The 27,534-nt window shown below is 44.5% G+C and overlaps 3 protein-coding genes across 6 annotated transcripts; all 3 read left to right on the top strand.

Annotated features, from left to right (window-relative positions):
- The first annotated feature begins 3,571 nt into the window (after positions 1-3,571).
- Positions 3,572-6,420, top strand: LOC129832749 (protein phosphatase 1 regulatory subunit 12B-like). The gene is made up of 3 exons (XM_055896748.1): positions 3,572-4,440; positions 4,819-4,969; positions 5,260-6,420. Exons 1-3 carry the CDS (start codon positions 3,921-3,923, stop codon positions 5,378-5,380), a joined length of 792 nt encoding a protein of 263 aa, XP_055752723.1. The 5' UTR covers positions 3,572-3,920; the 3' UTR covers positions 5,381-6,420.
- Positions 6,421-16,995: 10,575 nt separating this feature from the next.
- LOC129833277 (mapk-regulated corepressor-interacting protein 1-like) lies at positions 16,996-20,287 on the top strand. Of its 2 annotated transcripts, XM_055897746.1 has the most exons (5): positions 16,996-17,324; positions 17,957-18,048; positions 18,247-18,365; positions 19,291-19,395; positions 19,477-20,287. In XM_055897746.1, the coding sequence occupies exons 2-5, from the start codon at positions 18,044-18,046 to the stop codon at positions 19,539-19,541; spliced, it is 294 nt and encodes a 97-aa protein (XP_055753721.1). In that variant the 5' UTR covers positions 16,996-17,324; positions 17,957-18,043; the 3' UTR covers positions 19,542-20,287. The 2 variants fall into 2 exon arrangements, with proteins under 2 accessions (XP_055753721.1, XP_055753720.1); XM_055897745.1 differs by having other exon boundaries at positions 17,957-18,365.
- A 2,977-nt stretch (positions 20,288-23,264) lies between these two features.
- Positions 23,265-26,720, top strand: LOC129833272 (THO complex subunit 4-like). Of its 3 annotated transcripts, none has more exons than XM_055897735.1 (6): positions 23,265-23,679; positions 25,108-25,254; positions 25,380-25,527; positions 25,919-25,985; positions 26,077-26,251; positions 26,413-26,720. In XM_055897735.1, exons 1-6 carry the CDS (start codon positions 23,434-23,436, stop codon positions 26,425-26,427), a joined length of 798 nt encoding a protein of 265 aa, XP_055753710.1. In that variant the 5' UTR covers positions 23,265-23,433; the 3' UTR covers positions 26,428-26,720. The 3 variants fall into 3 exon arrangements, with proteins under 3 accessions (XP_055753710.1, XP_055753712.1, XP_055753711.1); XM_055897737.1 differs by lacking the exon at positions 23,265-23,679 and adding an exon at positions 23,686-24,686; XM_055897736.1 differs by lacking the exon at positions 23,265-23,679 and adding an exon at positions 23,686-24,701.
- The last annotated feature ends 814 nt before the right edge of the window (positions 26,721-27,534 follow it).

The raw sequence follows: 27,534 nt of genomic DNA, 5'->3' as shown, positions 1-27,534 counted from the left end.
ACTGCTTGGAGTTTGCCAAAAGGCACCTAAAGACTCTCAGACCATGAGAAACAAGATTATCTGGTCTGATGAAACCAAGGTTGAACTCTTTGGCCTGAATATCAAGCATCACTTCTGGAGGAAACCTGGCAACATCCCTATGGTGAAGCATGGTGGTGGCAGCATCATGCTGTGGGGATGTTTTTCAGTAGCAGGGACTGGGAGATTAGTAAGGATCGTTGGAGGGATGAACGGAGCAAAGTACAAAGAGATCCTTGATGAAAACCTGCTCCAGAGCACTCAGGACCTCAGACTTGGGTGAAGGTTCACCTTCCAACAGGACAACGACCCTAAGCACACAGCCAAGACAACTCAGGAGTGGTTTCGGAACAAGTCTCTGAATGTCCTTGAGTGGCCCAGCCAGAGCCCGAACTTGAACCCGATTGAACATCTCTGGAGAGACCTAAAAATAGCTGTGCAGCGATGCTCCCCATCCAACCTGACAGAGCTTGAGAGGATCTGCAGAGAAGAATGGGAGAAACTCCCCAAATAGTGGTGTGCGAAGCCTGTAGCGTCATACCCAAGAAGACTTGAGGCTGTAATCGCTGCCAAATTGATGAGGGACATTTTAAAAAATCCATTATAGAATAAGGCAGTAATGTAACAAAATGTGGAAAAAGTCAAGGGGTCTGAATACTTTCCCAATGCACTGTATACATAAAGGCTTTGCCAAAATCATGACACAGCTGCAATTGGAAAACATGGACTGTTCTCTCTTTTCTCATGGACTGTTCTCTCTGCTCCCGTCCGGCAGGCGGTACCGGAGCATCGGGTCTCGGACCTAAAGGTTTAGAGACAGGTCCTTTCCCCAAGCCGTAAGACTTTTCAATAGACAGCTACCACTGTACTACCTGCACAGACTCTATGCTCATCCACAGGTATTTATTATGGATCCCCATTAGCTGCTGTTATCATGTGTGTGTGTGTGTGTGTGTGTGTGTGTGTGTGTGTGTGTGTGTGTGTGTGTGTGTGTGTGTGTGTGTGTGTGTGTGTGTGTGTGTGTGTGTGTCTACCCACTAAGGCGCACACTGACACTCTTCTCACACACGCATACACACACACACACACACACACAACTGAGACCACAGACTTACACTCATCACCATGCACAGACCCGCTCACCAAATACGCTGCTGCTATAGTGATTATAGTGATTACTAACTTGAAACACTACAGTGATTCACACACCAGGAAGCTTTTAACATGGAACTGCTTGGTGGTAATTGACAGTATGCAATACTGTATGTGCTCTATAAGGCATGCGGGAGGTGGGCCTGTATCTATGTATAGCGCACTGAATGAAGGGTGATTCAACCCCTACAGATCACGTCAGCACTCCTTTTGGCATGTATCCAAGGGTGATGCAAGAGGACAACAAACAAACAACTCCCACCAAATGAGGCCCTTCTCAGTCTTGGGTGGGTAGGGGCTTTGGGAAGGGGTAGCACCATGGTTCATGGAACTCCACCACCCTCTCACCACACTTCTTTATGAGAGACTGGTGAACTCGATAATCAGTGCATAAAGTCTCTTCCCCGAGCTGGGATTATAAATTACTCTCACCTCAATTTGTCTAGACATGAGCTTTAAGACTTTTCCACCAGCTCCTCGGTGCAGAATGGCCAGCCGTGCTGGGTGGAGACAGTGCAGGGCTAAAAAAGGTTTATGTTCAGGGCCGGGGTCAGTTCTAATCCGAAGGTAAAGTCACCCATACAGTTCCAATCCCAACGTGGATAATCATAATGAGTTTAAAGGGCCCCTCCAGTTAGGTAATGGATGGAGTTAATGGATGTATGTAACTTCATTTCTTTGTAACTGAATACACAAGCCTATTATACCCCTAATTACAATCAACTGTTCTAGAAGAAGGATGGTTTTGCAACAAACTTATACTGTATCTCCTCCCTCATTGTAATACAATTTGCCATGATGTGATATAACATAAGCCTTGACATTTTGACGGTAAGTGAGACAGTGGATCCTTATAGTGGAATTGTACCTAATGACAGATGCAGAACACACATAACAAGGATGTACATTATAGTAGAATGTACTGCTTCTCAAGCCAGGCCTGATAGTAAGATGAGGTCTATGTTGTGGATTCTAGTCAACCATAAAGGTTTCCCCTTAGGGCACAGTAAAGTCTAGCCTGCGAGACCTTGGTAAGAAAAAACCAGTGGGATGGTAGCCATGCTATTTTCGTTGGCTAGCATGGAGCAGCTCCTGTGAAATGTCCAATTCCAAAGCCTTTGAAATCCAGCTTGAACCAGCTCTGCCACTCTTAGAAGTTCCTGACTGTCTGCTGAGAACAGGTGGTACTGGCACAATGTCCCGGCTGTCACGGTTCACATGCACAACTTCCAACTCACAAAATCATATGACATGAAAATGGAGTAAACGCAGTACCAACTTTACTACATTTCAAAACATTGCTTTGGGATTTGAGCTAATCAGATTTCCCAATATGATTGAAGGTCACACAGATTGAAAGATCACTGCACTGTAAAGGGCCTTATTTTTTAAACCAAAACCATCTGATCTTTTAATGCCATCTAGAGAAATGGGTTACATTTCGCAGCATAGATTTATGTCCCTATGACACAACTGTTGGCCAAGACTGCGCTCCTGCACTGAACTCCCTGAATGGCTGGATACTATTGGCCCAGTGGTTCCTGAACGTCCTGTATGGCAAGATACTATTGGTCCAATGGGTCCAGGCAAGTGAGGTTAGATCAGATGTCAACCATGTGATGGGGTTACTGTTTGCTCTAATAGCAGAGATGCTACGGTCAAAATATTGATCCTTCCAAAGTTTCAAGACCTGTCACAATAAGAATAGATACAGTAGTTGTTCAAGCAACCAAAAAGTATGTTATCCTTTCATGGCAAATAAAATAACTTTTGAAGACCTTGTTTGTCTGCTATTTTCTTAATGTCAAATAACGTGTCCAAAATTCTCGTACATTACCTCTGTTGAAATAGTTCAAGTATTCAGGTTTTTGTTGTTTTGAGGCGAGAGTTCTTGAACCCTTCCAAAGTAACAAAAGCAAAATGTCAAACAAATTCTGAAAATCACATATAAGCCATGTGACTCGACATGTGACTCTCACACTGTTAACCACCATGACCATGTGTCAGTGCTATCGCTTGTGAAATTCCAAAAAAGGCTGCCTGACCTGTACCCAGGGGCCATAAAAACACGTCTACACTGTACTGTAAACATTTCATTTCCCTCAACTGTTAATGACAGTTTGTTCCTCTGCTGATGTTGATCATGGACATTTTGATGTGATGTGGTATTAGACATGTTGGGCAAGTTCATAAAGACCCCAATGTGTTTGTGCTATGGAGTTAGGGGTGGAGGCCGTGTCAGGGGTCATGTGACCGCATAGTGGGAGGAGCCTGGCCTGGCAGAGACCACTCTGTTCCAAGCTAAAGTCACTCGATATGAGGGATGACGGGCCCCAAAATAGCCCTCCAGAGTGTATATAGGGACCCTCTCCCACCTACTCCATCAGACCACCAGCCTGTATAAAGCCAGAGGATACTGTAGTGACATACAAAAGGACGGGAGAAATAAGACAGGAGGCATGAGGGAGAAATCCGGTGAACCAGAAGGAAAGAAAGACATAAAAAGAGGAAGTTTGGCCAGTGAGAATTGACTTTGGGAAAGTTTTGGTACTCTGCAGAGAGAGTAGCCGTGCTACTCTGGTTGGAAACTCAAGGATCAGAAGGAAGTGAGAAAAGTCAAGGACGATAAGCGTGAAAAGGACAAAGGAATTTGTTTCCCCTGACTGGATTGCAAAGTTTTCTTGGATTTCTCCCACCCCTCCTCCTGGGCTGAGCGCATAGGGGGAGGAAGAACCGTGTTGACTGCAGGGATGAAGTATAGCTACCAGCTACCAGTGTCATCGTACACCACTCGATATAGTCAGTACACACCAATGACATACACACCAACACACTACACCCCCACCAATTACACACCTACGCATTACACCCCCAGCAATTACACACCTACACACTACACCCCCACCAATTACACACCTACGCACTACACCCCCACCAAATACACACCCACTTCATATACCCAAACAAAGTACAGCTCAACTCACTACACACCCACAAGCTACACCCCATCACTTTACACACCTACACACAAAACCAGTTCCAGTTACACCCCTTCGTACAGCAAAGGAACACGCTACAGTGCTGCTACACGTCGCACAGCACACATACCTGCACAGCAGACTCCTGCACCTCTACCACTCAAGCCAGTCCGGGCTGTACACTTCTCCAATGACATTATCTTCCAGGACCTTGTCCGACATGGTGAGATGGAGCAGATTGGACGCTTTATGAGAGCGAAGAAAGTACGTCTGCATACCCTCTTCCCATCTGGTGAGTGCATCTATAAATACATAAAGACAGAGGAAAGGTGTTGAGAGATTGACAGGATTTACCACAGCAGGCAAAGGCACCTACAACTGTCTGCATGGAAATATAGTCACTAACTACAACAGCTTATTTTTAGGAGTGATATTGTGTTGACAAATATAAAACTACTGAGAAGTTAATGGGTCTCAAATATTTATTTATATTCTTAAACAGTCAAAGAATAAATGCTCTAAATAATTGTTTGACAAATGCATAGTGAAAGTTCAGAAAAGTTCTGAAGTTCAAAGCAGGGGTTGAAATGACAGAAAAGCAGTGTAAGGGTATGTACAGTGCAGCTGAGCCCTGTTCTGACTGTGCCCATGTATGGTGCTCTGTGTACAGGTATGGCAGCACTCCATGAGGCCGTACTCACAGGGAACCTGGATTGCGTGAAGCTGCTGGTGAAATATGGAGCTGATGTCCACCAGAGAGATGAGGACGGCTGGACGCCGCTGCACATGGCCTGCAGTGATGGCTTCCCCGAAATCGCCAGGTTGGTGTACAAATGAAACACAAACTCATAAAACGTCCACAGAAATATTTCCCTACAGTACGGAGACCACAAAACAAAACATTCAATTGATCTATCATGCAACATTGCTGCCTCTTTGAGAAATAACTCTTCTGACAAAAGGCAGGTAGTGATTTGCTAACCATACTGACCTCGGTGACCTGATTGAACCAGACATGCAGCATTTCATAGCCAGTGTGAATATAGACAATGAAGATGCCTTGTGTGAATGTGACTTGTGCTGAACAACACTGTATTTTGTTCCTCCTTAGCTACCTGCTCTCTCTTGGTGCCAGTGCATTTGCAGAGAACGAGAACGGGGAGAAGCCAGCGGACCTCATTGACCCAGACTGTAAGGAGCTGGTCAATCTATTTGAGGCAGGCTGTGTGTAACTCACTGGCCACCTATAGAACAGGACCTGAAGGAGCTTGATGTGGACAGATGGATAGTGTACCCTGGTCCTGAGACTAGCTTCTTGGAATGGAAAAGCCCAGACAGAGAGAAGGAGAAAGACTGTGACAAGGGACCAGGCCACTTTTCCTGCTACAGAGCACCTGTAGCCTATTCTTTGCTAAATGCATAATTGTGACTCACAATGCTTTTTGGAGAGGTTTTGTGTATCAAGTTGGACAATGCTTTGTAAAGGTTATTCTTTTTTGTATCTTTTTCATTCTTTGCTTAAAAGAAGTTGGCTAATTTTTGTTTGGTGTTTTTCCACAAAAACATGCAAACCAGTCTTGTCACTTTAGTTGTCACAAACAGCATCTCAGGCTGTTCATAGCACCAGCATCTTTCAGTTTCCCAGATCATGTAGCACCACATACCAAAAAATACAGTGTGACACACCACAGTAAACAGTTGTTATTTAATCTGTGTAATGAATCAATAGGGTATGTCTTCATTCTGATTACCCAATGAGATCATCCAGCCCAATTCTGTGATCAATCTTGTAAAAATCTGACTGTCCATTGCTTGAGTTTTCCACAAAACTACGCAGCATTGAGGAGAGTTCCTGCATATGGGCAGAGACTATTTTCAACTCACTGCTTCCAAAATACAGATAGAGTACAGACTGTATTTGGCATTGTTCTCTGCATTTAGCTTGTATGTTTATGGCTTGGGAAAAGTTGTGTGTATCCTCTCTGCTGAGCAGAGAGAGAGCGTCAATAACAATTCACATCAAAAATTACATTTCATTTGGTAGGCCAGAGATCATTGGAAAATAGCTACTATGCCATACATGCACTGGTGCTGCTGTTTTGGCATTTTTCCAATTATCCTTGGCAGTTGTTATTTTCTGAAATAGTTAACAGTGTTGATGAAAGTGTAAGTGGTATTCTGCCCATTTCAACTAATCTAATGAATTTCACCAATGAAAGTCTTATTTTTTTACAAAATATTTTCAGAAATAAAGGTGCTTTTTATAAATATTGATGAAATTAATTGGTGAGGACGCAATTCTTTTCTATCTCACTGATTGACCCTTTATGGAAAAACCTACGTAGCCTATTATAGGTTATGATAAGGATCACCTAGAGGAAAAAGGTAACGAGCTGCTAATTCACATCATTTCATTAAAATAACATTTTTACGTTTTTTTTAAACAGTAATTTCATATCAACCTGAGGTTTATGTTTAGGCTTAGTGTGGCGTTCACATGCTGTCAGAGACCTCTGAAGTGTGGAGTTCTGACTTGGAAGTTTCACTTAAACGACCCTCAAGTCGTACAGTGAATCCCAAACCAGGCCCTCGCCCCTACCAACTAACTCATTTGTAGGGCCCTTAATTTTACTTGTTACTGATAAAATTCAGAGCGTGACTTCAAAAGTGGAGAGGGGACCAAATAAGCCCATCGATTTCGGGACACACTCGTGACTTGAATGATGCAAATACACAGGTATATAATAATACAAGCATACAATTTGAATGACAAAATTCCATCATGTTTCTTCCAATGAGAAAACATGTATTTTGTTTAGGGTCAAAGTAGTCAGATGGGGTGGTGTGTTTTTGGGGATAGTGCACAGGTGCAGGTTTAGATGGTGGTGCAATTTAAGATTTTCACATTTCCCTTTTTTGTTTGTGACCAAAATGTGCAATTTGCACTCCGACCTGCGAAAGGCAGCAATACACAACACAGCGTCTACTCTGCTGGAAAACCACATGAAGAAGAAGTTTGAACACGGTAACACACCTTTGTCGGAGGACTGGGCGAGCAAGAGGATGGATGGCGAGAGGAAGCGAGGCAGAAAGAACAGTAGAGAAAGACAGTAGAGTAGAGTACAGTACAGTAGAGAAAAATGCATGTTACGCACCTGAAGATCCTGAGCAGTCGACGGATAATGAACTTGAAATTGATCCTGACAAAAGTGAGGAGAATGAACCTAAGTCGTCAGGTGAAGTGAAGGCTTCCAAGCCTCACCCCAATGATCAGGAAAATGCATGAGATGACTCTGGCCCAGTGGGAGTACAATTCATGGAGAAAGTGGATCCATGCCTTTTGGCCAATCCGTTTGTGGTATCAGGCTGGGTGAAGGAGTGGGGTTCTGTCAATTCGGTCAAAGTATCCAGAGATGGACTTGTGTTGCTTTTTGTGTGTCTGCTGCTCAGAGGGAAAGGTCGTTGCGCATTTCTAGTCTTGGGACGAAAGCAATGTCCTGCTTTGATCTCCGGAGCAGACCACCGCTGACAGGAGTGATAACTGGGGTGGGGTTGAGTGGATCAACTGAAGTTGGGGGTCCCCGGTGTTTGTGACATACGTTGTTTAGTGCGACGCAGACTAGAGTGTTTGCCGGATAAAGTCATGCTAGGGTATATACATTTTCCGGTTGAGAGCTTTTGTTTCCGAACCCACTATGGTGTTTCAGGTGCCAAGGTCATGTTGCAGCAGTATGTAGGAGGGAGATAACTAAATGTGAGAAGTGTGTATGTGGGAGTGGGCTGGGGGAGTGTTTCAATTGTGGGGTGGCCATGTTGCTGGGGATCAGACATGTCCTGTGCAAGTGAGACAGATTGAAGTTTCCAGGGTGAGATCAGTGCAGAAAGTATGCTGCTCAAGTATGCTCATATGCTGAGACAGTAAGGAAAGTAGAGAGTAGAGGTTGATGGGCAAAGTGTGAGGGAGCCTGAGAGGATCCCTGTGAGTATTTCTATTTACCACCACAAACTGATGCTGGCACTAAGAACACACTCAACGAGCTATATAGGACCATAAGCCAACAAGAAATAGCTCATCCAGAGGCAGCGCTCCTACTGGCCGTGATTTTAATGCAGGAAAACTGAAATCTGTTTTACTTCATTTCTACCAGCATGTCACCTGTGCAACTAGAGGGCAAAAAAATTGACATCACCTGACTGGAATATGTTATTGGATTAATGAAATTGTGGAGGTTTACCACATCAGTCAATGGCTTCATTAATAAGTGCATCGACGACGTCGTCCCCACAGTAACCGTACGTACATATCCCAACCAGAAGTCATGAATTACAGGCAACATCCGCACTGAGCTAAAGGCTAGAGCTGCCACTTTCAAGGAGTGGGACCATAACCAGGATGCCCTCCGACGAACCATCAAACAGGCAAAGCATCAATAAAAGAGTAAGATCGAATCCTACTACTCCGGCTCTGACGCTAGTCGTATGTGACAGGGTTTGCGTACGTACATATCCCAACCAGAAGCCATGGATTACAGACAACATCCACACTAAGCTAAAGGCCTAAGCTAAAGGCCTGCCCCTTTCAATGAGTGGCACACTAACCCGTACGCTCTCCGACTAACCATCAAACAAGCAAAGCGTCAATAAAGGACTAAGATCGAATCCTACTACAGCAGCTCTGATGCTCGGCAGATGTGGCAGCGCTTGCAAACTATCACGGATTACAAAGGGAAACCCAGCTGCGAGCTGTCCATTGACACGAGCCTACCCGACGAGCTAAATATCTTCTATGCTCGCTTTGAGGCAAGCAACACTGAAACATGCATGAGACCACCAGCTGTTCCGGATGACTGTGGGATCACGCTCTCCGTAGCCGATGTGAGTAAGACCTTTAAACAGGTTAAAATTCACAGGGCCAGACGGATTACCAGGATGCGTACTCAGAGCATGCGCTGATCAGGTGGCAAGTGTCTTCACTGACATTTTCAACCTCTCCCTAACCCAGTCTGTAATACCTACATGTTTCAAGCAGACCACCATAGTTCCTGTGCCCAAGAACGCCAAGATAGCCTGTTTAAATGACTATCGCCCCGTAGCACTCACAACTGTAGCCATGAAATCCTTTGGAAGGCTGGTCATAGCTCACATCAACACTATCCTCACAGAAACCGTGGATCCACTGCATTTCACATACAGCCCCAACAGATTCATAGATGATGTAATTCTATTGCACTCCACACTGCCCTTTCCAACTTGGACAAAAGGAACACCAATGTGAGAATGCTGTTTATTGACTTCAGCTCAGCGTTTGAACATCATAGAGCCCTTGAAGCTCATCACTAAGCTAACATCCCTGGGACTGAACACCTCCCTCTGCAACTGAATCCTGGACTTCCTGACAGGCCGTCCCCAGATGGTGAGGGTAGGCAACAACACATCCGCCACGCTGACCCTCAACACGGGGGCCCCTCAGGGTTGCGTGCTTTGTCCCTTCCTGTACTCCCTGTTCACCCACGACTGCAGATGACACGACTGTGGTAGGCCTGATCACTGACGATGATGATAGGGAGCCTATAGGGAGGAGGTCAGAGACCTGGCAGGACAAGAACCTCTCCCTCAACGTCAGTAAGAAAAAGGAGCTGATCGTGTACTACAAAAAAACGGAGGGCCGAGCACGCCCCCATTCACATCGATGGGGCTGTAGTGGAGCGGATTGAGAGCTTCAAGTTCCTCGGTGTCCACAAAACTAAAGATCTATCATGGTCCAAATACACCAACACAGTCGTGAAGAGGGCAAGACAACGCCTCTTCCATCTCAGGAGGCTGAAAATATTTGGCATGGGCCCTCAGATCTTTAAAAAGTTTGACAGATGCACCATCGAGATCATCTTGACTGGCTGCATCAACGCTTGGTCGGACAATTGCTTGGCATCCGACCACAAGGTTTTACAGAAGGTAGTGCGTACAGCCCAGCCCAGCCCCTCCCAATCATGACCTGCAATCACTTTATGCCTTATTGTATGTCTCTCTCAAATATCAATATGCCTTGCATACTGTTGTTCAGGCTAGTTATCATTGTTTTGGTTTGCAATGGACCCCGTAGTTCCACTCTCCGTACCTCTGATACCTCCTTTGTCCCACCCCCCACACATGCGGTGACCTCACCCATTGAGACCAGCATGTCCAGAGATACAACCTCTCTTATCATCACCCAGTGCCTGGGCTTGCCTCCGCTGTACCCGTGCCCCACCATACCCTGGTCTGCACATTATGCCCAGAATCTATTCTACCACGCCCATAAATCTGCTCCTTTTATTCCTTGTCCCCAACGCTCTAGACGACCAGTTTTGATAGCCTTTAGCCGCACCCTCATCCTACTACTCCTCTGTTCCTCGGGTGATGTGGAGGTAAACCCAGGCCCTGCATGTCCCCAGTCACCCTCATTTGTTGACTTCTGTGATCGAAAAAGCCTTGGCCTCATGCATGTCAACATCAGAAGCCTCCTCCCTAAGTTTGCCTTACTCACCGCTTTAGCACACTCTGCCAACCCTGATGTCCTTGCCGTGTCTGAATCCTGGCTGAGGAAGGCCACCAAAAACTCTGAGATTTCCATACCCAACTATAACACTTTCCGTCAAGATAGAACTGCCAAAGGGGGAGGAGTTGCAATCTACTGCAGAGATAGCCTGCAAAGTTCTGTCATACTTTCCAAGTCTATGCCCAAACAGTTCGAACTTCTAATTTTAAAAATTAATCTCTCCAGAAATAAGTCTCTCACTGTTGCCGCCTGCTACCAACCCCCCTCAGCTCCCAGCTGTGCCCTGGACACCATCTGTGAATTGATCGCTCCCCGTCTAGCTTCAGAGTTTGTTCTGTTAGGTGACCTAAACTGGGATATGCTTAACACCCCGGCAGTCCTACAATCTAAGCTTGATGCCCTCAATCTCACACAAATCATCAAGGAACCCACCAGGTACAACCCTAAATCCGTAAACATGGGCACCCTAATAGACATTATCCTGACCAACTTACCCTCCAAATACACCTCTGCTGTCTTCAATCAAGATCTCAGCGATCACTGCCTCATTGCCTGTATCCGCCACGGGTCCACGGTCAAACGACCACCCCTCATCACTGTCAAACGCTCCCTAAAACACTCCTGCGAGCAGGCCTTTCTAATCGACCTGGCCCGGGTACCCTGGAAGGATATTGACCTCATCCCGTCAGTTGAGGATGCCTGGTCATTCTTTAAAAGTTACTTCCTCACCATATTAGACAAGCATGCTCCGTTCAAAAAATGCAGAACCAAGAACAGATATAGCCCTTGGTTCAATCCAGACCTGACTGCCCTCGACCAGCACAAAAACATCCTGTGGCGAACTGCAATAGCATCGAAGAGCCCCGCGATATGCAACTGTTCAGGGAAGTCAGGAACCAATACACGCAGACAGTCAGGAAAGCAAAGGCCAGCTTTTTCAAGCAGAAATTTGCATCCTGTAGCTCTAACTCCAAAAAGTTCTGGGATACTGTAAAGTCCATGGAAAACAAGAGCACCTCCTCCCAGCTGCCCACTGCACTGAGGCTAGATAACACGGTCACCACTGATAAGTCCGTGATAATCGAAAACTTCAACAAACATTTCTCAATGGCTGGCCATGCCTTCCACCTGGCGACTCCAACCTTGGCCAACAGCCCCGCCCCCCCCCCCCCCCCCCCCGCTGCTACTCGCCCAAGCCTCCCCAGCTTCTCCTTTACCCATATCCAGATAGCAGATGTTCTGAAAGAGCTGGAAAACCTGGACCCATACAATTCAGCTGGGCTTGACAATCTGGACCCCCTATTTCTGAAACTGTCCGCCGCCATTGTCGCACCCCCTATTACCAGCCTGTTCAACCTCTCCTTCGTATCATCTGAGATCCCCAAGGATTGGAAAGCTGCCGCTGTCATCCCCCTCTTCAAAGGGGGAGACACCCTGGACCCAAACTGTTACAGACCTATATCCATCCTGCCCTGCCTAGCTAAGGTCTTCGAAAGCCAAGTCAACAAACAGATCACTGACCATCTCGAATCCCACCGTACCTTCTCCGCTGTGCAATCCGGTTTCCGAGCCGGTCACGGGTGCACCTCAGCCACGCTCAAGGTACTAAACGATATCATAACCGCCATCGATAAAAGACATTACTGTGCAGCCGTCTTCATCGACCTGGCCAAGGCTTTCGACTCTGTCAATCACCATATTCTTATCGGCAGACTCAATAGCCTCGGTTTTTCTAATGACTGCCTTGCCTGGTTCACCAACTACTTTGCAGACAGAGTTCAGTGTGTCAAATCGGAGGGCATGTTGTCCGGTCCTCTGGCAGTCTCTATGGGGGTACCACAGGGTTCAATTCTCGGGCCGACTCTTTTCTCTGTATACATCAATGATGTTGCTCTTGCTGCGGGCGATTCCCTGATCCACCTCTACGCAGACGACACCATTCTGTATACTTCCGGCCCTTCCCTGGACACTGTGCTATCTAACCTCCAAACGAGCTTCAATGCCATACAACACTCCTTCCGTGGCCTCCAACTGCTCTTAAACGCTAGTAAAACCAAATGCATGGTTTCAACCGTTCGCTGCCTGCACCCGCACGCCCGACTAGCATCACCACCCTGGACGGTTCCGACCTAGAATATGTGGACATCTATAAGTACCTAGGTGTCTGGCTAGACTGCAAACTCTCCTTCCAGACTCATATCAAACATCTCCAATCCAAAATCAAATCTAGAGTCGGCTTTCTATTCCGGAACAAAGCCTCCTTCACTCACGCCGCCAAACTTACCCTAGTAAAACTGACTATCCTACCGATCCTCGACTTCGGCGATGTCATCTACAAAATAGCTTCCAATACTCTACTCAGCAAACTGGATGCAGTTTATCACAGTGCCATCCGTTTTGTTACTAAAGCACCTTATACGACCCACCACTGCGACCTGTATGCCCTAGTCGGCTGGCCCTCGCTACATGTTCGTCGTCAGACCCACTGGCTCCAGGTCATCTACAAGGCTATGCTAGGTAAAGTGCCGCCTTATCTCAGTTCACTGGTCACGATGGCTACACCCACCCGTAGCACGCGCTCCAGCAGGTGTATCTCACGGATCATCCCTAAAGCCAAAACCTCATTTGGACGCCTTTCCTTCCAGTTTTCTGCTGCCTGCGACTGGAACGAATTGCAAAAATCTCTGAAGTTGGAGACTTTTATCTCCCTCAACAACTTTAAAAATCTGCTATCCGAGCAGCTAACCGATCGCTGCAGCTGTACATAGTCCATCTGTAAACTACCCACCCAATTTACCTACCTCACCCCCATACTGCTTTTATTTATTTACTTTTCTGCTCTTTTGCACACCAGTATCTCTTCTTGCACATGATCATCTGATGATTTATCACTCCAGTGTTAATCTGCTAAATTGTAATTATTCGATTTATTGCTTACCTCATGCCTTTTGCACACATTGTATATAGATTCTCTTTTTTCTACCATGTTATTGACTTGTTTATTGTTTACTCCATGTGTAACTCTGTGTTGTTGTCTGTTCACACTGCTATGCTTTATCTTGGCCAGGTCGCAGTTGCAAATGAGAACTTGTTCTCAACTAGCCTACCTGGTTAAATAAAGGTGAAATAAAATTTTAAAAAACATCACTGGGGCTGAGAGCTTCCTGTCATATGAGGCGGTGTCAGAGGAAGGCACCAAACATTTTCTAACTCTCCAGCCACCCAAGCTGACAATCGGTACCAATGCACCAAGTCTGGAACCAACAGGACCATGAACAGCTTCTACCCCAAGCCATAAGACTTCTAAACGACTGCTAAATAGCTAATCAAATGGCTACCTTGACTACCTGCATTGATCCTTTTTTGCACTAACTCTCTTGCACAGACTTTACACACACACTCACACTGACACCCCAACACATAGACACTACATACGCACAAACACACACAACATGCACACACATGCATACTGACGCCACACACTCACTTTCACACTTACCGCGAACCACAAGAGGTTGGTCGTACCTTGATTGGGGAGGATGGTCTCGTGGTAATGGTTGGAGCGGAATCAGAGGAATAGTATCAAATACATTAAACACATAGTTTCCATATGTTTGATGCCATTCAATTTTCTCCGTTTCTGACATTATTATGAACCAACCTCCTATGCCACATGCGCTGCTACTACAGTCTATTATCTATCCTGCTGCCTAGTCACTTTACCCCTACTTATATGTACAGTACATACAGTTGAAGTCTGAAGTTTACATACACTTACTTAGGTTGGAGTCATTAAAACTCGTTTTTCAATCACTCCACAAAATCAAAAGAAATCAGCCAAGACCTCACAAAAAATATTGTAGACCTCCACAAGTCTGGTTCGTCCTTGGGAGCAATTTCCAAATGCCTTAAGGTACCACGTTCATCTGTACAAACAATAGTACGCATGTATAAACTGTCTTCTAGAGATGAATGTACTTTGGTGCGAAAAGTGCAAATCAATCCCAGAACAACAACAAAGGACCCTGTGAAGATGCTGGAGTAAACCGGTACAAAAGTATCTATATCCACAGTAAAATGAGTCCTATATCGACATAACCTGGAAGGCTGCTCAGCAAGGAAGAAGCCACTGCTCCAAAACCGCCACAAAAAGGCCAGACTACGGTTTGCAACTGCACATGGGGACAAAGATTGTACTTTTTGGAGAAATGTCCTCTGGTCTGATGAAACAAAAATAGAACTGTTTGGCCATAATGACCATCGTTATGTTTGGAGGAAAAAGGGGGACGCTTGCAAGCCGAAGAACACCATCCCAACCGTGAAGTACGGGGGTGGCAGCATCATGTTGTGGGGGTGCTTTGCTGCAGGAGGGCATGATGCACTTTACAAAATAGATGGCATCAAGAGGATGGAAAATTATGTGGATATATATTGAAGCAACATCTCAAGACATCAGTCACGAAGTTAAAGCTTGGTCGCAAATGGGTCTTCCAACTGGACATTGACCCCAAGCATACTTCCAAAGTTGTGGCAAAATGGCTTAAGGGCAACAAAGTCAAGGTATTGGAGTGGCCATCACAAAGCCCTGACCTCAAACCCATAGAAAATTTGTGGGCAGAACTTTAAAAAACATGCGTGAGCAAGGAGGCCTACAAACTTGACTCGGTTACACCAGCTCTGTCAGGAGAAATCGGCCAAAATTCGCCCAACTTATTTTGGAAAGCTTGTGGAAGGCTACCTGAAACATTTGACCCAAGTTAAACAATTTAAAGGCAATGCTACCAAATACTAATTGATGTATGTTAACTTCTGACCCACTGGGAATGTGATGAAAGAAATAAAAGCTGAAATAAATCCTTATCTCTACTATTATTCTTACATTTCACATTCTTAAAATAAGTGGTGATCTTAACTGACCCAATCCAGCGAATTTTTACTAGGATTAAATGTCAGGAATTGTGAAAAAGTGAGTTTAAATATATTTGGCTAACACGGAACCCAAACCGGCTGCGCGTGTGCGCTATTGTGCATAAATGTATTTTGTCACTCTACACCAAACACGATCACGACACGCAAGTTAAAGAGACAAAAAGTGAGTAAAAAACACCCTAAATATGTTAAGAACTACAAATGAACTTTCTTCTGTGATTCTTTTTTTTATGTCACAATTCCAACCCTCCTTCTTTATCTGGGCGTGGGACTGGCAAAAGTGACTTAGTTTTATTTATTTTTATTACATTTTTTTGTTTAGTTTTTTTACATTTATGGCTGGATCAGCCAGCGGCGGCTTCCCGCACGCGCGATTCATTTGCAGTCTGGATGCAGAGGGGTGAACATCTCCTGCTCTGACTGCAGCCGGGAGGGACTGCTGCGGGAGGACTGGGCCGCCTGAGTGCTTTGGGACAGGGGTGAGACCCGTGGCGGGACCCACGGCAGCACCCGCTGCTCGTTGAGAAGAGTAAGAACGATACGTGCTTTCACGTCAGAGTCTCCAATAACACCAGAAAAAGTCTCTAGATCTGTCGCTAGTCGCTTTTTTGAAAATGTGTCGCTAGAGGGGTCTGAATACTCGCTAAATATAGCGACAACGCTACGTTGGGCAACACTACTTAGAGCCCCACAGTGGAGGTGCCATAAAACCTAGCAGTCAAACAGGGAAATGGTGAGGGGCTCTATATAGCCATGTTATTTTTTTGTTGTTATCGTTAACTCTTCATTGTTGGAAAAGGACCCATAAGTAAGCATGTGACAAATAATATTTGATTTGAGTAGTAGGCCACTACAGGGGTAATATAGGGTTACATGGCGTTTCAGTTTCCTTTTATTGTGAACAAATATGCAATGCACTTTCCAAACTGTGAAAGGCAGCAATACGCAAAAAAGTGTCTAGTCTGCCGGAAAACCACACGAAGAAGAAGAAGAAAGCAACACCTTTCTCAATCAATGAGAATATATTTTAAACAGACAATATGGTGGTGATACACATTTTTTTTTATTACTTCATGGAGCCAAAAAAAAAATAATAATATTGGAGCAATTTCGAAATTCAAACGAACCCCCCTGCAACTAGACATGGACATTTAAATGAAATGCGTTCTTCCAAGTCAGGAACTGAGGATGCATCGTCAAGTTGGTCGAAAATGATCTGTGCTACACTTAACATTACCTACCGAATAACGCCTATAAGCCAGCTGGAACAGTAATGGTCTGACTAGGGCTTGGTGATATTTTTAATAACTAGGGTGCATTATGATGATGATGATTTTTAATTGCTAGAGTGCATTTTTTTAGGGCCTATAAACTCGGGTAAGGTTATTTTTAGCCAATGCTTTTTCTAACTTCTTCGCAAGCTGGTCCATGGTCTGTTTTATTTAAACAAGTACCAAAAAGACTCGAGCAGAGAGGGTAAATGTTGGGGAGAAGGCATTCATATAAGCATTCTTTTGGGATTTGAACATTATTTTGAACCAACAAACCTATTAAGTTTTGTTGACTTCCGTTTTAAATTACTTGCCCAGAAATGATTGGTTGGTATTGGCAACCGTTTTAGCCGACGGGAGGCCTAGCTAGCTAACGCTAGTTACATCTTGTTGGCTGAATAAAGAAAGCGAAAGGAAGCTGGATCTAAACCTTCTTCTTTGGTAATTTTTGGATTATTCCAAGCTAGCTATAGCGTTATTAATTAATATTCCACTGCTGTTGGAAACATTTAATTGGTACTATTGTCTGGATATATTCAGCTAGATAAAGTTAAATGGCTTAGCTAATAATAGTAGCTATTGATAACGTGTAGCAAACATTCGCTAGATAGCTAACGTTATGGTGCCGAATATGCTAACGTTAGCTTGCTAGTTAGCTAACGTTATCCTTTATCTGTCAGCCACTACTTCAACCGCAAGATCATTTCTAACCAACAAAATGTCAATTTAAAATATACGATATTGGGTCACGTTAGTTAGCAAGCTAGGTGCTTTATATTTTAAGAGTCGCTGGTCAATATGAGTTGGCAAGTATAATTTCTTGTTAGCTAGCTCGCTTGTGTAACGTTAAGTGTCAGATACAAACATGTAAACATTGAAGCATAACTAACATCAATAAGCAAGCTAATGCCGATAGTGTGGCATCCAATGTAGCTTTCTGGCTGTATAGTTAAGTAACTGTATTTTGCAGTCTGTTTTAGCTAGCTAGGTTTCAAATGTCAACATTCCTCAATTGTTTGTGATTGGTGTCTTTATTTAGAATTAATCATGTCACGCCTTGTTTCCACCACTAGCTATTCAACAGAGGATAAAGAAGGTTCATATTCTCTTAACCCCCCAACTATTCATTAGAAAGGAGCAAGAGACAGACTGCACACAGAATGAGGTTGGAAGAGCGTTGTTTACCTGTTATGGTTGTGTTGTGTGCTAACTGTATATCAAGCTGTATCTTGTAGAATCAGGTATACTGCATGCATGCCAGAAAAACGTATGTTCTGTTTTCCAGCCTGTCTGTTCTGTGTTTTCATTCTTTCTTGCTGTTTGTTTTGTTTTTGTTTTTATTTGTATCTTTGCTGCTTTATAGCTCATCTGCTCCCAGGATGGTGAACAACTACAAGCGGACTTCCAGTCCTCGGTCTCCTACGAACAGTGGGGAGCTCTTCACTCCAGCACATGAGGAGAATGTGCGTTTCATCCACGACAGTGAGTCTGCCTCAGAAGGCCGATATCTTACTAAGACTAGCCCTTAAGTCTCTCACCTAAGTAGGCTTATATGTTGGCCATCAACATGATCCACTGTAAGAAGCCCCTGTACCATCAAGGCGGTGGCCCGTTCCTGTAGGTTCATGCTCTACAACATCCGCAGAGTACGACCCTGCCTCACACAGGAAGCGGCGCAGGTCCTAATCCAGGCACTTGTCATCTCCCGTCTGGATTACTGCAACTCGCTGTTGGCTGGGCTCCCTGCCTGTGCCATCAAACCCCTACAACTCATCCAGAACGCCGCAGCCCGTCTGGTGTTCAACCTTCCCAAGTTCTCTCACGTCACCCCGCTCCTCCGCTCTCTCCACTGGCTTCCAGTTGAAGCTCGCATCCGCTACAAGACCATGGTGCTTGCCTACGGAGCTGTGAGGGGAACGGCACCTCAGTACCTTCAGGCTCTGATCAGGCCCTACACCCAAACAAGGGCACTGCGTTCATCCACCTCTGGCCTGCTCGCCTCCCTACCACTGAGGAAGTACAGTTCCCGCTCAGCCCAGTCAAAACTGTTCGCTGCTCTGGCACCCCAATGGTGGAACAAACTCCCTCACGACGCCAGGACAGCGGAGTCAATCACCACCTTCCGGAGACACCTGAAACCCCACCTCTTCAAGGAATACCTAGGATAAAGCAATCCTTCTGCCCCCCCCCCCCCCCCTTAAAAGATTTAGATGCACTATTGTAAAGTGGCTGTTCCACTGGATGTCATTAGGTGAATGCACCAATTTGTAAGTCGCTCTGGATAAGAGCGTCTGCTAAATGACTTAAATGTAATGTAAATGTACCACTGAGCTCAGATGAGCCATTTGGATGGAATGTGGTATGTAAGGAGATGGTTGAAAGCTGGCATGTGTATGCTTCTTTACAGCCTGGCAGTGTGTGCTCAGAGACATCCGGTCACCACAGAGCAGCGAACGCAAAGACCGTGGACCACAGGAGTATGTGGAAAAGAACCCAAATCCCAACTTAAATTGTAAGTGTTTGTCATTTAAACAGGCTATTTACTAGATTTGTCAAAAAGACAGAGTATTAATGTTTTTATCCTTTCTTGCAGCTTTCACACCAGTTGACCTGAGTGACCTCAAGAAACGCAACACACAGGACTCCAAGAAGTCCTAGTCTTTCTCTTTATAGTCAACAGCTTTTTTTCTGCACCAATTATCCTTGAGAACTTTCTCCTCCTCTGTCAGCCAGTAAGTCAACCTTTTGGCCATTCCTGCCCAGAATGCCGGTCCTCTTTCTGCCCACCCGGACTAACAGCCTGCCCATTCAACAGCAGTGGGCTGATGTCCTAACAACCACAACATTTTTGGAGTTCCTTATCCACCCCAGCCCCCCCCCCCCCCCCTCTTTCTCTGTCCAGGCTCAATATTTTCTTACCCTACCTCTCATCTGGTTGACGTGGAATGCAAGAAAGCTGGCATTTGATTTCCAGGGATTCTCTCTTCCGGTTCTTGGTTTTACAGCCATGAATTTTTCATTTTTACTCTTTTTTGTATGTGAATGGGACTGATGCAGAGTTTGAATGAAATATGCTGACATCCTGATGCCGAAGTACAGATGGTGTACAAATTCTTCATGGGACACTTTAAAGGACTGCAGTCTTAAATATAAACTGTTTTCTTTTCAATCTACAAAGGATAATGCTGAAGGGCTGGCATTCTTTTTTTGGAAGATAGTTGAATTGTAGATATATTGGAATGGGAACCGATTGTACGGGCGAGTTTTGGAAGCCAAAAATTGTTTAGGATAAATGCCAACATTTTTCATATAAATTCATGCCCCTGAAATGGACTTCAAGTAGACATCGCCACATTGACTTCTCAGCCTTGAAAAAAAATATTGAATAAAATACTTTTACAATATTTCACTCAATGCATTGGTCATAGATGTTTGACCTAAATTTACTTTTTGGATGTGTTTACCTATATACTCCCCAATGATGTATGTACAAATGTCACAGAACCTACAGTCGGATGGTAAATTGTTGTCTCATGCTCTTTGTTTTGTTTGTGCGTTGTTACTGAAAACAGTGTAATAGGCTACTGAACAAAAATATAATTGCAACAATTTCAAAGATTTTACTAAATGCAGTTCATATAAGGAAATCAGTCAATTTAAATGAATTCATTAGGCCCTAATCTATGGATTTCACATGACTGGGCAGGAATGCAACCATGCCCTCCAAGGCCCACCCACTGAGTTTTTCCCCACAAAAGGGCTTTTATTACAGAAATACTCCTCAGCAACCCATCCACACCCCCATCATACGATCCCGCAGGTGAAGAAGCCGGATGTTGAGGTCCTGGGCTGGAGTGGTTACACGTGGTCTGCGGTTGTGAGGTTGGTTGGACGTACTGCCACATTCTCTAAAACAATGTTCGAGGCACCTTGTGGTAGAGAAATTAACATAAAATGACCTGGCAACAGCTCTGGTGGACATTCCTGCAGTCAGCATGACTATTGCACTCTCCCTCAAAACTTGAGGTGTTGTGTGACAAATTAGTGGCCTTTTATTGTCCCTAGCACAAGGCGCACCTGTGTAATGGTCATGCTGTTTAATCAGCTTCTTGATATGCACACCTGTTAGGTGGATGGATTATCTTGGCAAAGGAGAAATGCTCACTAACAGGGATGTAAACAAATTTGTGCACAAAATTTGAGAGAAATATGTTTTTTGTGCATATGGAAAACATGGGACCAACACTACATGTTGCGTTTATTTTCATTGTATGTATAGTCAGCTATATTTCTTTCTCTGATCTAGTTCCTTCATATCACAGAGGGAATCATGAAGTGCTCGGTTATGGTCTGAAAGCAGTTATAACAACAGGGCTCAGCCACTATTCACAAAAGTTAGCAAAGAGAGAATTACTCCATAATGGTAAACCTATTAGTACAAACAAGTACAAATCAAATTTTATTTGTCACATACACATGGTTAGCAGATGTTAATGCGAGTAGCGAAATGCTTGTGCTTCTAGTTCCGACAATGCAGTAATAACCAACAAGTAACCTAACAATTCCACAACTACTACCTTATACACACAAGTGTAAAGGGATAAAGAATATGTACATAAAGATATATGAATGAGTGATGGTACAGAACGGCATAGGCAAGATGCAGTAGATGGTATAGAGTACAGTTTATTTTGTTTAAAGTGACTAGTGATACATTTTTACATAATTTCCATCAATTCTCATTATTAAAGTGGCTGGAGTTGAGTCAGTATGTTGGCAGCGGCCACTAAATGTTAGTGATGGCTGTTTAACAGTCTGATGGCCTTGAGATAGAAGCTGTTTTTCAGTCTCTCGGTCCCTGCTTTGATGCACCTGTACTGACCTCGCCTTCTGGATGATAGCGGGGTGAACAGGCAGTGGCTCGGGTGGTTGTTGTCCTTGATGATCTTTATGGCCTTCCTGTGACATCGGGTGGTGTAGGTGTCCTGGAGGGCAGGTAGTTTGCCCCCGGTGATGTGTTGTGCAGACCTCACTACCCTCTGGAGAGCCTTACGGTTGTGGGCGGAGCAGTTTCCGTACCAGGCGGTGATACAGCCCGACAGGATGCTCTCGATTGTGCATCTGTAACAATTTCAAGAAGATTTACAAGAATTTACAATTTACAAGAAGATACAATCATGGCGGCATGATATATTTTAACGATATTGTGGGCTATGTGAATCTGCACTCAAATATAGGTGTTGATGCATCTGTGTTGACAAAGTTCACATGTGGATACAGTTGGTGTAGGCCGTGGTATTAACACAACACATTTATTTACACATTTGTCTCAGGAATCTTATATCAAATAAAATGTCATTGGTCACGTACACATTTTGCAGATGTTATCGCATGCTGGTAAAATAAAGGTAAAATAAATAAAATTGCAAGTGCAGCTAAATGCTTATATTTCTAGTTTCAACATTGCAATATACCTAACAATAAACACAAATCCTAAAAATTAAGAAATATCAGAACGAGCAATGTCAGAGTCTGGGATATATATATATTTATATATACATATATATATATTTATAAACTGGGATGTTCGAGCCCTGAATACTGATTGGCTGACAGCCACGGTATATCAGACAGTATACCACGGTATGACAAAACATTTATTTGTATTACTCTAATTAAGTTGGTAACCAGTTTATAATAGCAATAAGGTACCTCAGGAGTTTGTGGCACACCCCCTCGTGCCTTAATGTGTAATATAATGGTGTGTATAGACAGTATGGCTAGTATACTGTCTGAACAGGAGTGGTGTGTACAGCGGTAGTTATAGGATGAATACAGTATATACATATGAAGTTGGTAAAACAGTGTGTAAACATTATAAAAGTGACCAGTGTTCAATAACTATGTACATAGGGCAGCAGTCTCTAAGATAGCTGGCTAGTAAAAGTGCCCTAAGTTCAGGGCAGTGTACTGGGGCGAAGCCGGCTAGTGGTGACTATTTAACAGTCTGACGGCATGGAGACAGAAGCTGTTTTAAAGTCTCTCGGTCCCGGCTTTGATGCACCTGTACTGTCTCGGCCTTCTAGATGGTAGAGGGGTGACCAGGCCATGTCTCGGATGGCTGAGGGGCCAAGCCGAATTGCACCAACTATCAAGGAATATGCCAGATTTATCTATTTTTGTATAACCAGCTGTACAGTAAATTCGAGACCATTGCGCTGCTGCACTGATAATAGCAGCACAGGTCTTTGTAGTGATATGACTCAAGGGATCAATTTCAAATAGTCCCTTCTTGATTTGACAGCATAACCCGAGTAAAACTGTTGAAGGGGCGGCGCACAACAAGCGGACACTGACAGCGTCATCCGTCCTCACGTAACGAGGGGCTCGTGGCTATAAAGACAGCTTGCGCTCCATTTTAGCGTTTTTTTTTTGCCTCACGCAGCTGAGTAGTACCGTCGGGTTATTACCAAGGTTTTTACTTAAGGCAGGGATCAGTCAGGCTAGTTTTTAGTTCGCTAATAGATCTTAGCGTAATTGAAACTGCATAATGGCCGATAAGATGGATATGTCTCTAGACGACATCATCAAGCAGAACAGGCAGCAGAGAGGGGGCGCAGGAGGCCGTGGTGGTGGAAGAGGCCGTGGCCGGGGAGGCTCTGGCGGGGGCCGAGGTGGTGGTGTTGGCCGTGGAGCAGCTGGTGGTGGCTTTGGGGGCCGAGGTGGAGGATCGGGCCCCGTGAGGAACCGACCGAACCTGAGCCGTGGCAGAGCAAGACCTACGCCATACAGCAGGGTATGAGAAATTTAGAGGAATGGGCTGCGAAAAAGGAAAAATGCCTGCGCGACGTCCTCTAATCTTCAGGCTTGCTAGCTGCTCCCAATGCAATCAATGGCTAACTTGCTAGTCGAGGCACTTAGCTAACTAATCGAATTTCTGTCGAATTAACGAAGGGAAACCCTTTAAATTGCGGTTGATATGGAAATATAATGCACATAACGTGTCCTTGTCCACCCAAACCCATGCCTGTTACCACTTTTTGAGAATAAGCTTATGGAGCAGGTTAGCTAGTTGCTAACTCTGGAATAGCTGCTAACCTACAAGGCCCAGACGGCGCCATTTTGAATTCAGCATCTTCAATCAATGAAATATTGATTTCATGGTCTGTCGCAGTATCTTTCGACCCAGAAAGTCACTTGGACCACCGAACGGCACGGCATCGAAGAATATCGTTGCATTTGGATGATTTTTGTAGCAGAGGCAACTTTTGGAGTTTCAACCTGCACTCCTATCCTTTTGTTTGGGAGTGGCTGGCGGGTTAACACAATCCCATGTGAGCAGCACCATATCAACACAGAATGGTGTCCTTTATGGATGGAGCAGTGGACTTTTCCCCTCTTATTACATATTTTTATCTCCACATTTCTAGTAATGTTACTAGTCCACTCAATCAAAATGGCGTGGTTTCAAAATGGACGCTCAGATGGTTGACATCCATGTTCAGGCCAGGTAGTTGGCGTACTTTATTTTGCTAGATGTCTCTTTAAGAAAATGGACACTTAACTCATCAAAGCCAACTCATGGCGTTTAAAGAACAATTTAAGCTAATAACCACACAGCTGGAGTCGACACTGATACAAAGTACTACAGCGCCATACGGATGGATTACTTTCTTCAGCATACTACTCTCGCTGGGGATGGCCGCCTGGAGAGCCTTTGGTGGAGGAGCAGCTGGCAAGAGAACAGCGGGCAACATTGCTAGCCTAGTTAGCCAACAAGGGGGTGGGAGCGGAGTGCAGATGGTAGCGAGTAAATGTGTACTGTTATTAATTACTTGTTTACTGCTACATGTTGATCAAAATAGTCTCAACAGACGTTAATGCACACATTTCTTCATTCTATTATAGGAAGTGTTTCATTTTTTACAAGTAGGGCTCATCAGTTTTAGGAAAATGCTTTATGACCTGTTAATTTGATCTAGTGTCTAGAATTGACATGTTGCCATGTGTCCGGTTTTTGAACTGGTTTACTTGTAGTAATTGGGTGGGCACTGGGAAGGGAATGCTGGGACTCTCCATGGGGTCCATGCCAACCACCTGGCCCTGTTGGCTGTGTATTCCCTGGTCTTCCCAGCACCTACCCAGCTGTGTGGACTGGACTCTGTGATTGGCAGAGACAGGGGAGCCAGAAGTCAGCAGGTTCGTTCTCTTTCATCTGTTGCAGCCCAAGCAGCTTCCTGATAAATGGCAACACGACATGTACGGCAATCATGGCTTCAATGCCAGTGTTGGGGGTGGCGCTGGTGTGGAAACCGGAGGGAAGCTTCTTGTCTCCAATCTCGACTTTGGCGTTTCAGACGCAGATATTCAGGTACATCTTATTTTCTTTTTGACTTGGTTGACTCTTTAGAAATTGCTTATTTGTCTTGGATTAGCATTTCCAAAATGGCACTTCAAATCACTTACAATCACAATACATGGTTTCTCTCACTGCAGGAGCTCTTTGCGGAGTTTGGTACACTGAAGAAGGCAGCTGTTCACTATGACCGGTCGGGCAGGAGCTTAGGCACTGCAGATGTACACTTTGAGAGGAAGGCAGATGCTCTAAAAGCTATGAAACAGTACAACGGTGTACCACTTGATGGTAGGTTTATCAATTGGCTTTGACAGTTGCCACAAATATTATGTCATTTGTACCTTGCTGAAACATTTAACTGTTTTGTGCTGCTGAGGTGTCTTTCACCATGCTGACACTGTATATTCATCCAACTTTCAAGTTGCTGAAGGTTGAAACTTTCAAAACGGGTGCTCAGGTGGTTGCCATCCATGTACAGGCCAGGTAGTTAGCCTGTTTTACTAGTTCTTTCAGAAAATGGAGGTTTAACTCATCAAAGCCAACTCATGGCTTTTAAAGAACAATTTAAACAAATAACCACACCGCTGGAGTCGACACTGATGCAAAAAACTACAGCGCCATACGGATGTCTTCAGCACACTACTCTTCCTGGTGATAACCTGAATACTTTCTCTTGCAGGGCGTCCCATGAACATACAACTCGTCACATCACAGATCGACACACAAAGACGACCACCCATGCAGGGGTAAGTGTTAAGATTGAACTGTTTTCCAAAACAACCTGAGCCAATGATAAGTATCATGAATGGAAAGTGCTAATGTTCAGATGTTCTACAGTATGAACCGAGGTGGTGGTGGCATGAACAGGGGTCGTGGCGGTGGGTTTAGAGGGATGCAGAGAGGACGTGGAGCAGGTCGTGGAGGAGGCAGGGGTCGAGGTGGCCGCGGGGGAAGCACTAAGCCACTTTCTGCTGAAGAGCTGGATGCCCAACTAGATGCCTACAATGCCAGGGTGAGTCTCAGTTTGAAAATGAGAAAGGGGTTATGAAGTATTGTAGGGAGTTTAAAAAACAAACAAATTGTCCCACATGTATATAGCGTTAAATTAATGATGGGACAGGCCTACTATGCTAGCATGCGTCTTATCTGATGTGTTTCCTCCACCCACCCCAGATGGAAACCAGCTAAGAGCCTAGGTGAATCCGCCAGGCTGCATTACACTCCAGGCTGAACATGAGGACAGTCGCAGTTGTTACAGCGTTGAAGATGCAGGACATTTTACACTTGGATCTCTTCTGATGTGATTTAAATTTGTATCAATCCTTTTAAATGCGGCAATGTGTTTTTTACCAATTTTTGTTTTTTGGAGAAAAAAATATTGGTTTTTGACTGTTTAAGGGGGTGGGTGGGGCTTTCCCTGTTGCTCTGATTCCTTTCCCCGTAGATCATTGTAATAAACCCTGCAGTACATATGAACCATACTCTGTCTGCGTTGTGTTTTTGTTTTTATTGTTACACGCACAAGTACAGCAAAATCCCTTGCATTGTTGGGAGGCCTGCAAGTAAGGGTTTCAGTCTACACCTGTTTACAAAGCATGTGACAAATAAAATGCAACTTGATTGCTCGTTCGCAACAATGCAGTGATCAATATCACTATAAAGTACAACAAAGATATGAACACAAAGGTAAGCTTTCTACAGGGTTAGTGCCAATACCATATTTACAATGTGTAGGTAACGGGAAATTAGGGGTAGATGTGTAGAGTTAAGGTGATTATGCATCAAGGTATATGATAAACAGCAGCAGAAGTGCGTGTCGGGTCAGTGTGAGCAAGTAGTGTGCATGGAGCAAAAATAAGGGACAATGAAGATGGTCAGTGTAGCCATCTTGTTAGCTATTTGGCGTTCTTATGGCTTTAAGGGCCTATGCCAAATAGAGTTTTGCAGTGCCAAATGTCTTCCTGGTTCCAAACATTTTGTAACAGCCAGACACTGACAGTACTGAGGTTACCATGCACCCAATGGTGCACTAGGATATGGGAAAATGTCTAAAAAAAACATGTCATATTTGCGACGTAAACTATCCTGTCGTTTTGCTAGAATTCGACAAAATTTAACGCAACTGCGACCCATTTGATTTGCAAGCTGCTGCATGTCGCCCAGATCCAAAGGATGTATGAGTGACTGCATTACCTAGGCTAAACCACTAGATGGCCGCATAGTCCATTGAGTGTAAACATTGCTTTGCTTGGCTACTTTGTCAGTCGGTCCATTACTGATGTTTAAAAACATGGT

The sequence above is a fragment of the Salvelinus fontinalis genome, chromosome 34, assembly GCF_029448725.1.
Source record: "Salvelinus fontinalis isolate EN_2023a chromosome 34, ASM2944872v1, whole genome shotgun sequence".
NCBI classification, from domain to species: Eukaryota; Metazoa; Chordata; class Actinopteri; order Salmoniformes; family Salmonidae; genus Salvelinus; species Salvelinus fontinalis.
Note: the sequence above shows the minus strand (reverse complement) of the source record. Positions and strands in the feature narration are given on the sequence as shown.